Genomic DNA, 15,612 nt, shown 5'->3' on the forward strand with positions numbered 1-15,612 from the left:
TCTTGAAGAAATTCTTATCAACTCCTCTACAGTATCAAGCTTATGTTGCTCTAAAAAAATCTGTTGAGCTAAGTTTTTTAAAAAGTTCCTAAGTCCTTGAGGAAGGAAGAAACTGGAAAACAGAAGATAAAATTATTTTTCTAAAGTTACACAACCAGTGACTCTTTGAGTTAGGATTTAAGCTCAGGGTCTTTGACAACAAATCCGTGTATTTTCCAATATACTTAAGTGTCTCTCAACAATCTTAGTCAACAAATATTTATTGATTGCCTATCTTGCAACTATGATAAATGTGGAAATATATTTAGCAGAATTGCACATATTTAACCTATAGTGCCTTACTTGCTGCCTAGGGGACGGGGGAGGGGGTAGAAAGGGAGAAAATATGGAACACAAAATTTTGCAAGGGTGAATGTTGGAAATTTTCTTTGTATATATTTTGAAAAATAAAAAGTTACCTTTTCTTATAGTGTCCATATTACTACAACTAACGCTCACGGTCTTAGGAAGTAACCCTGGGATGGGTGAACAATAATTCTACTACTCACAATTTTAGTTGCTGAGCAACTATCGTTATGCTTCCCATTTAATCTATCAACAAAGATGACATTATTAACTCAAATAAAATTTATTTATCATTAATTCTGTCAGAAACAGAAGGCAATGCAAGATAAAATATAACAATAACCTTTCACTCATGAACCTGAGGTACATGAACACCAATGTTCACAGTATTCACAAAAAAGTATGGGTACAAATTTATAGAACTATAGCAGGGAGCTCAAGAAGTAAGGAACATCTATTCAGGGCAACTCACAACTTTGGAATATGAGCCCTGATGTTTTTTTTTTTTCTTTAGGAACAAAACACTGATTATGGGGTCTCTCCCCTCTTCTGATGTATTAGGCTTCTTAAGCAATATCAAGCTTTTTTTTTTTTTTTTTTTGAAAAATAGAACCTTCAGCTTGGACTGCAGAGTCTTTCTAAGTCAGTTTTCTGGACTGGACTCTGAAGGGTTCCTATTTTTCACCCTACAGATGAAAAGGTAGAAGCTTTCTCTTCTAATGGCCTTTTCAAAGTGGCAGAGCTTTTTCTTCCAATAAACTTTTCTAAGGAGTGGATAGATGGCAGTGTAGGCCCTTACTGTGGTCCAGTTCTGAGGTTACTTCTTGACTTGGCTCTTCTCAAACCAGCCAGAATATCTGATCTTTTAACAATTTACTTTCCAAAGCAGAGCTCCTTGTGTGAAATAATTCACCTTTATCTTATGGGAAGATCCCACATTTTTTTTTGAGCTAAACTACAACTAAGCAATACACAATTGCTCCATTCTTCAAACAGTTCTAGGTATTAGGATTTCCCAACTATTGATCTCAAATTCCTCATACAGTTCTTATGGAGTTTGGATAACACATCACACTTTGCCTTGAGAAAGTACTTTTATTTTATTATTATTATTATTATAGCTTTTTATTTACAAGATATATTCATGGGTAATTTTACAATACTGACAATTGCCAAACCTTTTGTTCCAGTTTTTTCCCTCCTTCCCCCCTCTCCCTCCCCCAGATGGCAGGTTGACCAATACATGTTAAATATGTTAAAGTATATGTTAAATACAATATATGTATACATGTCCAAACAGTTATTTTGCTGTACAAAAAGAATAGGACTTTGAAGTAGTAATTTTCTTTTGATAGACCACTTTTTCAGTGTTTCTCATGCAACTTTCTGTCTCCTTTCTACCAATAAAATTGTGCCAGTCAGAAAGGGGAATACCATTTTATACAAACATAAGCCTTGTTTTTGAGGAGCAATAAATCCAGTGAACTTTCTGATGGTGGGAGGCATGAGGTAAGACACAAAGAGAAACAACAGAATGAAACAAATTAAGGAGAAAATCAAAATGCTAAAAAAAATTGAAGATGGAGAGGTCACTTTGAGGAAGAAGGGGAGCCAGAAAGGTTTATTGGGTAAGGTGAAACCTTAGTTGGGCTTTGAAGAGCAGAAGAGACTGTAACAGATAGAGATGAAAAGTCAGGAAGGACTGTGTTATCAAAGACACAGAACTGGATGATTAGGAACTCTCAGTATGAAAATAAAGAATAAATGTCATCTAGGGGAGGGGGTGAAGGGAAGGAGAAGAAAAGTTGAAATAGAAGTTTTTGCATGGGTCAATATTGAAAAATTACCCATGCATATGTTTTGTATATAAAAAGCTATAATTAAAAAAAAGAAAAAAAATAAAGGATAGAAGTAGTCCAGTTTGAGTAGAATACAGAATATACAAAGAGGAATAGTATGTAAAAGGACACACAAAAGGGCAAAATTGTACAGGTCTTTGAATGACACAGTTAAGCATTTTATGCACTATTCAATAAACAATGTGGATCAATGAAAGTTTTTGAGCTAAGGAATGACATTTTAATTGCTGTTCTAGAAATGTCAAAATCCAGACATGATCTATAAGTAACAGTATTCCTCATCTGCAAAGATTATAGAAATAAACTCTTAAGACAACACAGAAATATTGCAAAATGAAATTATATATATATAATGTGTGTATATATATATGTGTGTGTGTGTATATATAATGTGTGTGTATATATATGTGTGTATATATATATATATATATATAAACCCAGAATCAGATAAAAAATCCAGATCAAGTTATATCAGGGCTTGAGATCAGTTTACTCTATGCCTTGAAGCAGTACACTACAGTTAAGACAGCTGTCCTACCTTATCCTCTATTCTAAACCTCTTCTAATTTCTTCTTCACCATTGGGAATAAGGTATCCCTTCTCAGACTGATTCAAAGAACAAGTCTGAGAAGAATCATCATGATAATGCTGATTCACCTCTTCCTTTTACTCCCTTACATTCATCTAAATCCTATGCAGTTCATTTCTCACTTCCTGCCTGAAGCTGTTTCTTAACACCAGCTCATATTGATAGCTCCCTTCTCTAAACTCCTTTTGCGCTTTTCATTTTTGTGGCACAATGTAATACTTCCAAGAAGTGATAATGGTTACAGGGTCCTTTCCAGATCATCTAGTCCAATATCCTCATTTAACAGATAAATAAACTGAGATCCAAAGAAATTGTGTGACTTGTCCAGAATCATGCAGGTAATAAGGAGCACATCAGAATCTAATTTTAGGTCCTCTGGCTCCAAATCCAATGAGCCTCAATTAACCTTAATTTTGAGATCTAACTCTGTTATGAATTGTGAGATACTGCAAGCCACTGAACTTCACCAAGCCACAATGAGGTCATTTGACTAGTGGCTACTGGGTTCCCTTCCAACCCAAGTCCTAAATCTTGTCTAGCTCTCTAATTATCATCTATGAATAGGCCTTAGGTCCTGAAAACTTATTGAAGGAAGGGCCTACATCTTTGATTAATCATGAATCTTCCACAAATGCCTATGAACACTTACTATATACCCAGTACTTAACTATACTGGTTTATGATTAGGAACTCTACCCCAAACCTTCCTAACAATGTTCCCATTTCCCCTTTATCTTTCTTTTATTTTAACTGGGGATTGACTTTCCCCTTCCCTCCAATCTTATTCCTACCAGAGGGAAACTAGAATCCCTATGCCATTCTGACTTAGAGGTCCATTCCCACCTTCTAGCTGGCCACTTCCTGCCTTTGTAAGGGCTGAGCCTCAACATCCAATATTTCTATATATGTTGTCACTCTCAAACAAAAATTGAGCTCCTTGAGAGTTAAGTCGGTCTTCATCTTCTTTCTCTTTCCCTAACATTTAGAATAGCACTGGTCACAATTCTGGTATATAATAAGGACTTAAATATTTCATTCATTGGTTCACTCACTCATTTCTTCAACTAAGTTAGAGAAACTTCTGTGAGTGGCAATTCTGAGATAGTGAGATAATAGCAGAGAAGAGAGCTTACTTTAGTTCTTTCCCTTTAGGATACATTTCCCAGAGCTTTCTCTTTACCACCTAAAGAAAGTCCTGGATCTGGGATTCTGGCCCACTCCAAGTCCCACCCTTAGTGTTTGCTGCTGGTTGGGATAATGCAAGGAAAGCAGTTCGGTGTGGGGAATGAGATAGAACATCTAATTTGTGGCAAAAACCCTGGCTTGAAGCATGCTAGCCAAGATACAGTCAAGGAGCGATGACTCAGCTATGCCTGCCCCTCTACCCATCATCCTCTCTGATCACTGGAAATATTAAAGAGTTCTGATTCCATATAATTAACAGCCTGTGTGACTCCCCTGACTCCCAAGCAATCTATGCCAATGGGCCTGACCCATTTAGTTCCAGGACTAGAATGGGGCTTCTGAGCAGCAAGAGAGGGTATCAGAATTGGGTTCCATGGCTCTACCTTCTCAGGGCATTATCCTAAGAGGCAGTGGCAAAAATAACAATGATTGCCATCATTCTTGTATACTTCTAGATCTGGTCATCTACTTGGCATACTCTTCAACTCCAGGCTTACCAGATCAGCTCCAAAGAGATGACTCAGTTGGTACTCATTCCTGTAGCTACCTTGTTTTAGGCAATTCGAAGTTCTTTTTCTCTAAGATTCTAAGATTCCTGAGAATGGAGATGGAGGAGGAGGTAAATTTCAATTACATGGCTTCAAGAGCCACTCTTTCTATAGAGCCCCAGATGCAATGAACTAGTCACTGAAAGTCTATTTAAGGTGAGCAAACATGAAATATTCTAGAAGCTCCCTCAGCTTCAGGATTTCTAATTTCCCCTTTTTGGATATAACATTTTGACTCAACTCAACCAACCTTTTTAAAGCACTTAATATGTGCAAAGCCCTTTTACATAAATGCTAACATAGTTCCTGCTCTTTAGGAGGAAAAGGGGAGAGAAAATCACACACACACACACACACACCCCTTTATATCATAAAACAAGGAATATGGCAGGGGTAAAAGAGATCCAAGAAAAATAAAACAAGAACTCTAAGATGGAGATAACTTATAGATAAATATGGTGGTGGCAGTGGTAGAGTATATGGCATGGTGAGGAAGGCTTCATATAAGAGATTGGGATGTGAAGAAACTGGGAAACTTTAATAATTGGGGAGAAAGGGATAAGCCAGAACACAATTCATGAAAGAGAATGTTGTTCCAGAGAATGAAAAACAAATTAGATCTAAACTGGAGAGTACTGAATGCCAGGTTATAAGTTAAAAATTTCATTAGGTATACAATGAGGAACAACTAAAAGGTTTTTGTAGAACGATTCAATTATAGCAATATTTTAGAAAGAATACTTGGGCATTAGTAAAGGGTAGGGTGGATTGCTTAGATAGAATGTGGTCAGCTATGACAATAGTCAGATTAAGAAGAACTAATGACATGAACAAGGGCTCTTGCAATGGAATCATTAGATTAGGGGAATATTATGAAGATAGAAATAACAGCAATTGGCAACTGATTAGAGATATGGAATGAGGAAAAAGGAGGAGGAAATCAAAGAATTCTTTTTGTGTTTGTGAGTCATCCTAATCATTACTGGGTTGATTAGTGGAGAGAAACATGAAAATCATTTGCCTGGACTCCCCTTCTCTGCATTTTAAATGCATCTCATTTATCAGAATTCAAGAATGCTCATCCACAGAAGCCCCAGTCACAAAAAATTGCATACAGAGGATTTTTGAACTCAATCAATACTTGAATTGGATAGTTAACTGACCTAGTAAATCAGGGAGAAGATAGTGGCCCCTCTACAAATTAAATTGAGGAAGCACAGATAGTCGAGGATTGAAAGGTGGGAAGTTCCACAATGATTATTAACAAGCTATGACTATTACCAGGCCATCCATTCTGATTCTACCACCGCCAATGTGAGAAGGCTTTGTCAGAAAGACCTTCTTCTGCAGAACCACAAATTATTATTCAATGGTCATTGAAGGCAGTCCAGGAAGAGAGTGAAACTAGATAGGCTGCTGCTCTTTTAAGAGCCAACACTAGCCTACATTAATAACAACAGTGTTCATGGGTCCTTACAATATTATTCCTGCTCCACAGTATATCTTAAAAGATAGAGGTCCATTGATAATTAAAATCATAATATAATAAAAGTCAGAAGAGTACAAGATCAGGTATCTTTCATAGCTGTAGCTAGGGGTAGACTTCTTATTCAAACAAGAAACAAAATCAATCACAAAAAGTAAAAATAAACATTTTTAATTAAATGAAATTAAATGCTTTAATTTGAAGAAAACTGATGCAACTCAAATATGAAGGGATATGTTCTATTAGGGAAAAACATTTGCAATAAGTATTTCTGATAAAGATCTGATATCTAAGATATAGAGGAAATTGTTATTACTATTGTTGAGCCATTTCAGTTGTGCCTGACATTCTGTGGTCCCATTTGAGGTTTTCTTAACAAAAATACTGGAGTGATTAGCCATTTCCTTCTCCAGCTCACTTTACAGACAAAGAAACTGAGGTAAAGAGGGATAAGTCATATGGTTAGTCACTCAGCTAGTAAATCTGTGGGGCTGAATTTGAACTCAGATCTTCTTGAATCCAGGGCTAATACTCTTATCTACTGTGACACCCAGATGTCCTGTGGGAAACTAACACAAATATAAAGACCAAAAACTATTTTAGAAAGATTAAATAGGCAAAAGCTATAATTTTCAAAAGAACTACAAGTTATTACCAACCAAACATTAAAAAAAATTTGGCCCCAAACAAGCAGGAAGAGAAAAAAAATCAAAACAACTCCGTTTGTTCACACTCAGAAAACTGGCAAAGATGAGAACAGTGTTGGAAGGGCTATGAAAAGGCTGATAACACTGATAACACTATTGATGGAACCGTGAATTGCTCTAACCATTGTGAAAATTAATTTGAAATTATGCTAAGAATGACTAAAATGTTCATACTCATAGATTTAGAAACTACACTGCTAGGCATATAATCCAGGAAGATTGGGGATAGGAAAGGTTCCATTTATACCAAAATATTTATAGTGCTACTTAATCTAATAGTAAAAAAACTAGAAACAAAGTAGATGACTGTTGCCTGAGGTGTGATTAAACAATCTGTGAGACATGAACATAACAGAATGTCACTATGATATAAGAAACAATGATTATTTAGAATCCAGAAAAGCAAAACTAGGAAAACCACATATGGCTACCACAATGTAAATGGAAAATGCAACAAAAAAATTGAATACTATGAAACGATAATGACCAAGCTGACCTTAAAGAAGAGCAATGAGGAAGCACCTCTCTCCTTTCTTAGTAGAAGGGTGGAGGAATAAGGGTGTGGAAAAGTACAGTTAATCTTAGATTTCTTTGACATGTCGGTTTTGCTTGATTTTTTTAAATGTCTTTTTTATTCTCATAAGACTCTTTGGGAAAGAGAAGAGAATAGGATACATGGGAAAATGAAAGATATTTTTAAAAAACCCCAAAAGATCAATAAAAATTTTAAGGACTCTGACAATTTTTAGTTGTTAATAATTGGGTCGATGAGTCATGATATCTGGCATTTTTAAAGGCCTTGATGGTTTACAAAGAGTTAAATAAATAAATAAAAGTGGGTATACACACATATACACATATGATCATGATAAGCAATTTAAAGAACCTTAGTAATCTGGAATTGGGGAGAGTTTGAATCTGTTGCTCATTACTTGGAAGACCTTAGGCATGTCACTTTCCTTGTCTATAATATGAAAGAGCAAGTCTAGGGGATTTTTAAGGTCTAACTCTAAATCCATAATTATGATCATCAATTCCATGGGGTAGGTAAGATAGCTGAGACTGTCCCATTTTACAGATCATCAAGTTGAGGCTTTCAAAGATCAAGCAATTCTTCCAAAGATATACAGCTAATAAGTAGCAGAGTTAGGATCTAAATTCAAGTTCTTGTCACTAAAAGTCCAATGTTTTCTCTGCCCCATCATAGGTGCCTGCTAGATAATGTTAAATCCATACATAATCCTGTCTTACATGAAGACCAAGGACTACAAATTCATTGTCAGTAAGAGATGTGCCTAAGCAGTGAGATGTGCCTAAGCAGTTCTAGCAGTGAGAAGAGATTGGTTGCATTGAACCAAACTGGTTCAATGAGGGCATTAATGATACAGTAGATCAAATGAGATCATATTTGTAACCAAAAAATATGCTTAGCATCATGCCTAGCACCTAAGAGACACTATATGCATCTTATTCTGTTCCCTTTCATTCCATGTCAGTCTCATGTTTTTTGAATGGTTCATCTTATCTCTGATAGCATACCTTAATAACAGCACATATTTATAACCAGTTACAGATCTGGTTAGGTTAGGCATGACTGCAAACCAGAGTCAAGATAATTTGGAGTGTGAACCCTAACCTCCTGTGGCTGGCTGATTGGTCTTATTAACACTCTTGTAAGCTACCAACAGTAAAAATAAAAAGAATAAGAAGTCCTCCAGTGATAACAAACCTTCAGGGGCAACTTAGTGGTTATAGTACAGAATTCAGGGCCTGGAGTCAGGAATAGCTGAGTTCAAATCCAGTCTCAGACATTTATTAGCTTTGTGTACCTAGACAAGTCAGCTAATCCCTTTTTAGCCAATTTTTTTTCAGTTGTAAAGTAACATTAATAACAGTACTTAGGGTTGTAGGGAGGATCAAAGGACTTCGCACAGTACTGACCACATAGTTACTGCTTATTTCTCCAATCACCACTCCCCTACTTCCCTAGTAAGAAGGCAAAGCCCTGCAGAGCTCTTCCCAGAACCTTGGTACCCACAGCTTGCCACCCCAGTAACATAAGCCAGTTTGCTAAAATAATTTTAGAACTGGAAGCAACTTCAGAGATCACTCTGAACTTTATACATAGTAGGTACTTCAAAGATATTTTGAATGAATGAATGGTTTTGTCTAAATCTCCCAATTTCCAAACGATAAAATCAAGGTCCACAGAAGTACATGGTCTGTCCAAAGGCTCATAATTATTTTGTAATATTTGGGAGTGGAACTCAAATCTATAGACCCCAAATATGGTTCTTTCTCCCTTCATAACCTGTAAGTTCTAGACTTTCTCTCCCCCATTTGAAGAGTTCAACATGGAAAGCTTTTACAGGTCTACTTAAAAAAAAAAAAAAAAAGAAAGAAAGAAAGAAAGAAAAAAGCCTCATTCAATATCAAACTACAAGGAAGTTAGGATTACTTAAATAAAGCCTCTAAATACTCACATCAATAAATCAATAAACCTTTAGTACTACTAAATTCCAAGACACTGTACTAAATACTAGGCATAAAAAGACAAAAAAAAAAAAAAAGACTCAATCCTGCCTTCAAGGAGTTTACATTGGGGGGGAGAGGAGATAAAAGTACAGATTTAAATACATAGAGAATACAATCAACATGAGTACAAAGCATATTAGGATGGGGAGAGCACTAGTAACTAGTAAATGCATGGAGACTGGGGAAGAGGAAGATCAAGAAAGGTTTTACAAAGAAGTTTTTTTTTTCTCCCCCATTCTTGGAACTCTGATTTGGGAAGTTCCACAAGTATTCTGCACCTAGCCTTCTCAAGATTTCTCTGGAAGTGTCACACTTGAGAATCCCCTTGCAACACTCAGGTAACAACCGAGATAGAAAATAGTATGAGGAGCTGGATGCAGTGATTTAAACTCTATTACTTCATTATGTTTTTTCTTTAAATTTAATTTAATCAATCAATTAAAATCTGCCTACTCTCCTTCAGCCTCCCCCTGTTGAGAAAGAATGAAAAACAAACCCTTCTTTAAAAAATGTATAATCCTTCTCCCCTCCCCTCCCCCTCCCAGCCTGGCTCCATCTCTCATTGGCCATGCCAAAAAAAAAAAAAAAGTCTCTTGTACTATCAGCAGGTTGGAGTATATTTCATCTTGAGTCACTTGGAATTATAATTGGTCATTACATTGATCACAGTTCCTAGGTCATTCAAAAGGGTATGTTTTTATAATTACTTTGTTGTTACTATATAAATTATTCTAGCTATGCTCACTTCATTTTGTAACAGTTTATAGCCTTCCCAGATTTCTCTGAATTCATCACTCTCACTTACGTGTATATATGTATGTATTTTTAAAGCTAAAATGGTTATTGTTTCATTTTGTCTTCCACAGATACAAACCAGTCTTGGGAAGAACAGGACTCATTTAGAAAGAAATAGTCCTTTGGGTGCATAAAACATTCAAGAGCCATCTTGAACCTGTGAGACAGAACAAAACTTTTGTCTCCTAAGATCCCTTGTTCTCCAAGTGTTTGACTTACTATCTGGCAGATCCAGAAGAGGCCTATGATTTCTGAATTTAATCTGTTAATTTGTAACCTAAAACCATTCTTACCCATTGTAACCAGAGGATTTGAATTCATTGATCCTAAAAACTACATTCATAAAAACCCAGGATACCAAAATTGAAAGAATTCTAAGATATTAATTAAGCAGCTTTGATTTAATTGAGTTAATTTAATTTGGAATCAAAAGATTTGAGTTCTATGTGTGATAGTAGAGTGCTAGACCTGTAGCCTGGAAAACTTGAGTTCGAAACCTGCCTAAGAATATTGTGACCTTGGGCAAATACTATTCACTGGGTCTCAGTTTCCTTATCTGTAAAATGAGAAAATTGGTTTATTTGACATCTAAAGTCCCTTCAAATTCGAAATCTATGATCCTAATCCCTTTCTTCCTTTTATTTTACAGATGAAGAAATGAAGAAACAGACATATTTTCAATTTTGAGGGACTTGGAACACTGAGAATGAATTCTCCACCACTGTTGCTGTTCAGTCATTTTTCAATCTTTGTGACTGAAACTCCCTTTTGGGGGTTTTATTGGCAAAGATACTGCAGTGTTTTGCCATTTCCTTTTCTAGCTCATTTTATAGATGAGATGACTAAGGTAGAGTTAAATGAATTGATCAGGATCATACAGCCAGCAACTATCTGAGGTTTATTTGAACTCAGAACTTCCTCACTCCAGACCTAGCACTCTATCCACTGTGCCTCTCCTTTATCAGTATCCCCTATGCACACACACACCTAAGTGATGGATTTATAATTGGTATACCTGATTTATAACATAGGTGATTCATTGTAGTTACAGGGGCATAGATAATTCCCAGGAAAGAAAATTCTTTCTACCAATAAATAGTATCAACTTCTCTGCAAGTTATATAGTAGTAGAGTTACCTAGGATGCCAAGAAGTTAAGTGCCCATCTGCTATGCCACTAGTGCTATATATTTAATACTTGTAAAATTACTTTAATACAAAGATATCAGATACTGGTCCCCAATATTTCTGAGTTTGGCCTGAACCACATCAGTCCACATTGGGAAATATTTAACAAAATAAATAAAAATACAATAAAACAAAAATAATGTTAATCTGTAGTTTTCTTAGTCAATATATACCCTCAGAAATCCTTATGTATAATTTAGTGACCCCTTTGACTACTGAGTTTGAAAGCACTGCTTTAATAAATCCCCAAGGTGGGTCTTTCCTCAGTCATACATATGGCCACTAATACCAGCCTTCTATTCTTTGTGAAAGAGGAGAAAGTTTCTAGAATATTAGGCAGATCCTTTTATGGGGGATTTATAAAAGAGCATTGGTAAGAATCTTAAATGAAATTACTTAAAAGTAACATTTTTTAAAAATTCCAAGATATTATAAGAGGATATTGGAATCATAGCAGGATACTGGAAGACAACAAAGCAAGACAATGACAATGAACATGTAACTTGAGGTTAGGCCAACAGTAAATGGGCACAGTAGGGAAGACCCCACCCTACCTGATATCAAACTCAAACTCTAGGAATTTGGCCAGAACCAAACCAACCTCAGGAATGTAACATGCCAAATAATTCACTGCCTTTGGCTGTCTAGGGTGCTTCCTGCTCTACATCAGTTTTCTCCCCTCTCATGTTAAAGCACCATCACAGGACATAGTTTTCCTATCTCTTGGGTACAGGCTTCAGTTGTAGCCCAATTCTCTTGGTTTTCTCCACCTTTATAAAATCAAGGAGTTTTCTTTTTGAACCCATGGTGTGCAGTGGAAAGCTTGATGATTTTGGAAATAGAAAACCTGGTTGTTCAAATCACACTTCTGACACAAAATGTATGATCAATTTCTTTATTTGAAAAACCTATTCAGGTTGGACAAGACAGTCTCTGAGATTCCTTTCAGGTCTAAAAGCTAGGATCCTAAGAACATTAGAGCTCCTAAAATGAAATGGAGAAAGGCAACTCCAAATGAAATACATGATCAAGAGAGTTCTTGTGTCCATTAAATCTGTGTTCTATGGGTGTTAGCAACACCCTAACAGGCAAATCCAAGAGAAAGACTGAGATCTTTCCCAAATGATTGATAACACATAAATTGGCTTAGGAAAAAGATCCTATCTAATTGATCTAGTTTCTTCTAAGAGACCAAGGAAACTTGGCAAGGCACTAAACCCAGAAATCCCTTTGCTTCTGGGTAGAGGATGATGTCATAAAGAAGCAGAATCTCCAGGCCGGTTTCTAAAAGACTTGGTTAAAACTGGGAACCAAGGCTGATTGTTTTACAAATTGATGAAAGAGGAAAAAAGGAACAATGGAAGTTTGGGGATCTCACCCAGCTCTAATCAGGGGAAAAAACATCAGGGAGAATGGTAGTGATTAGGTTGATTCAAATAACCACAAAGTCCAAATAAGCAATTACTAGTCTACAGGTTAGTTCAAGCATGCACACCATGAGTGGTCATTATTTGAATTTTTTTTTTAAAAGAGGGTAATTCACTTTTAAAGCTGGAGCCATAGGGCTAAAATCTATTTAAAGATGCCACAGGTCCAGGAAGTAGACACTCACTACCCTTGTGGAAGAGATTGCTGAGTTTTTTGATCCGAAAAGCTTTAGTAATAAGCTATGCTCATAGTAGGTTCTTAAATAAACGTTCCCCAAATTGAATTGAATTTAGCTAAGGACCAAATTACTTCTGCAGCCAGTAATAACACAGTACAATCTTTATTCCAAAAAGCTCAAAGCATATTCACTTCCTCAGAATCCTCTCAGAATCTTAATTTAAAGGTACTCATTAAAAACATAGGTATCATGTACATATAGGCAAAAAATGTGTACATTCACTCAGAAAACATTGCTAAATTTATTCAGCCAACGCCCTTCTCCTCTATTCTATAGCCCATTGTTTCTACTTCTTTGTCAGTCTCTCTCTCTCTCTCTCTCTCTCTCTCTCTCTCTCTCTCTCTCTCTCTCTCTCTCTCTCTCTCTCTCAGTACAAAGTGTTATTCTCTTTTTAAAATTCCTACATTATACCTCATTCTACTACTATTATATTTCATACTGATGCCAGCCCATTATCCTTAATGAGGATGATAGAACCTGTAGATTGATGATAGAACCTGTAGCCCCTTCCACTCCATCAGTCCTTGTCCCTCTCAAGAAGAGTCCACATATATGGCCTCCAATCTTTTAGGTTACTCTTTATCCTGTCCCACATATATCCAAGATGTTCTTGCTACTAAACATTAGGATAAAAGATAGACAAAGAGACAGGTGGATGGATATGTGTTTATATTCGTACAGATACATGTATTATATATGTGTGTATCTATATTATATATAAATATATACATATATGTGCATAAATACATACATATATACACTACACACAAATGCACGCTCAAACACATATGATGGAGTAGTATGATGGGGCTTCCATATGCAGACCTAGGACATCATCCACTTTCTCCTAATATCCAAACTTTATGTGCTCCTTTACCACGTTGTGCAAGTCTCACACTGCTTCAACATAGGGCACAGGAAAGAGAATCCAACTAAGAATCTAGAGGCCAGGATTCCAGTCCTCACTCTGTCACTGCCTCATTGTGGGACCTTGATCCAGTCACTTCCTTTCTCCAGATCTCAAATTTCCTCTTTTCTAAAATAGCATGTGTGAACGAGACTGACTGATCCCTCCCAGCTCTTAACATTATATGAATCTATATTTCCCAAGATCAACCCCATTTTATAAATGTGGAAATTAGTTGCTGGACAAGCTTCTGTCTTAAATAAAACCAAAAGTGGTGGATGTCTTTCTTTTGGGGAAAGACGATATCTCATTGCCAGCCACCTCCTTCATAATCGTGAGCTGAGTCCTCTAAAACCCTAAGGAATAAAACTTTTTATAGACGAGGGAAACTTGATGTCCCGAGAGTCCCTGGACAAAAAAGAGATATAAAAGCTAACACACACACATCTGCTCTGGACAACAGCCTTATATATTTCTCTCTCTCAAGAGACAGAGTGATCGCCCCTTTTTCTTCTCTCTTTTTTAAAAAAATAGTGACAATGATGTTAAAAACAGCACCAGCCCGAGCCCAAGCCAAACTTCTTGTGTAATGTTCAGCACACGAGTAGCAAAACAAAAGGCCACTCACTCACTGCCTGAGAGGCAAAAAGATAAAGAGGGACATAAACCTAGAGCAGAGGGCAGGAGAAGTTTTAAACCGCACCCCCCCCCCCCAAAAAAAAGGCATTTGTTATTTTCTACAATCCCCCAGCCAGCAGCCCCGGGAACAGCAGACTAGTCTTACGTGTGCAGTATTTTTTCTTACATCTCGGCTGGGCTGGCTCCCCCACAACTGGAGAAGACTGACCACCCACCCATGTGAGGCGGAAGAAAAAGAAGCAATCACATTAGAGCCAGAGGTGGCCAGTCCAAGCTACCAGAGGCTCGGGGAGGGAAGAAAAGGAAAGGGAAGACAAGGGGAGGGCAGGGGGCTCCCGGTGAAAGGACAATGTGGCTCGCTCGCTCGCTCGCTCACTCACATAATGCTTGTTGGGCACTCGCCGCTTCTGCACGTCCAGGACTTTCACCTCCACGATACTCCGCCGGGGCATGGCTCCCTCAGTCCGGACCGGCCCCCAGGACAAAGCACCGATTGCCCCTGGTCCACCTCCTCTGGCGGCTATGCGCGGACGGGAGCGGGATCTGGAGCTGGAGCTGGGCACAGCGCGCGGGGAAGAGCTCAGCTCGGCGCACGGACCACATGCAAGGCTCCGCCGGGCCCAGGGAAACTGGAGGGAGCCCAGGAGGCGACGCGAGTGACTCTCAGGTTGCTGCTAGCCAGGAGAGAAGGCGCAGCAGCGGCAGCCAGCGGCCGCGGGCCCCAGCGCCTCCGCCCCCGCCGCCCCCGCGCTAGCTCTCCCCTCCCCTGCGCTGCCCAACCCAACCGAGCCCTCCCCGCCACCACTGTCCTTTCCAGCCCCAGCGCGCTCTCCCCTCCTCTTCCCTCCTCTCCTTCTCCCTGTCCCGAAGCTGCTGATGGAGGACGGCTCCAGCCCTCCCTCGCCAAGCCGAGTAGCCTATCCCACTCCGGCGAGGCGGTAAATTACGAGCTCAGAGCCAGCCCAGTTCTTAAAGGGGCCGGCGAGGCGACTGCTGCTCCCAGACCGAGAGGAAGAAGTGGAATCTCAGCCTCTGCAGCCGCGCCCCCTGACTCCCTCTCCCCCCCACCCGCTCCCCAATCCCAACCTGGCTCGGGCTGATTCTTACTTGGTGGAATCTTTATTTACTGCTAAGCACTACTGGCCCCCTCCGCTTCGCACAGAC

The 15,612-nt window shown here is 38.3% G+C and overlaps 1 protein-coding gene across 2 annotated transcripts in view; it reads right to left on the reverse strand.

Annotated features, from left to right (window-relative positions):
- The window catches only part of SH3PXD2B (SH3 and PX domains 2B), a 133,407-nt gene extending 118,223 nt beyond the window's left edge, over positions 1 to 15,184 (reverse strand). The window contains exon 1 of one of the 2 annotated variants that reach the window (XM_074292076.1): positions 14,829 to 15,184. In XM_074292076.1, the coding sequence (XP_074148177.1) occupies positions 14,829 to 14,900 (72 nt within the window). In that variant the 5' untranslated portion in view covers positions 14,901 to 15,184. The remainder of the gene's footprint in view (positions 1 to 14,828) is intronic. The other variant, XM_074292077.1, reaches the window with a different exon arrangement.
- Positions 15,185 to 15,612: the final 428 nt, after the last annotated feature.

Source organism: Sminthopsis crassicaudata, chromosome 2, assembly GCF_048593235.1.
Source record: "Sminthopsis crassicaudata isolate SCR6 chromosome 2, ASM4859323v1, whole genome shotgun sequence".
NCBI lineage: Eukaryota > Metazoa > Chordata > Mammalia > Dasyuromorphia > Dasyuridae > Sminthopsis > Sminthopsis crassicaudata.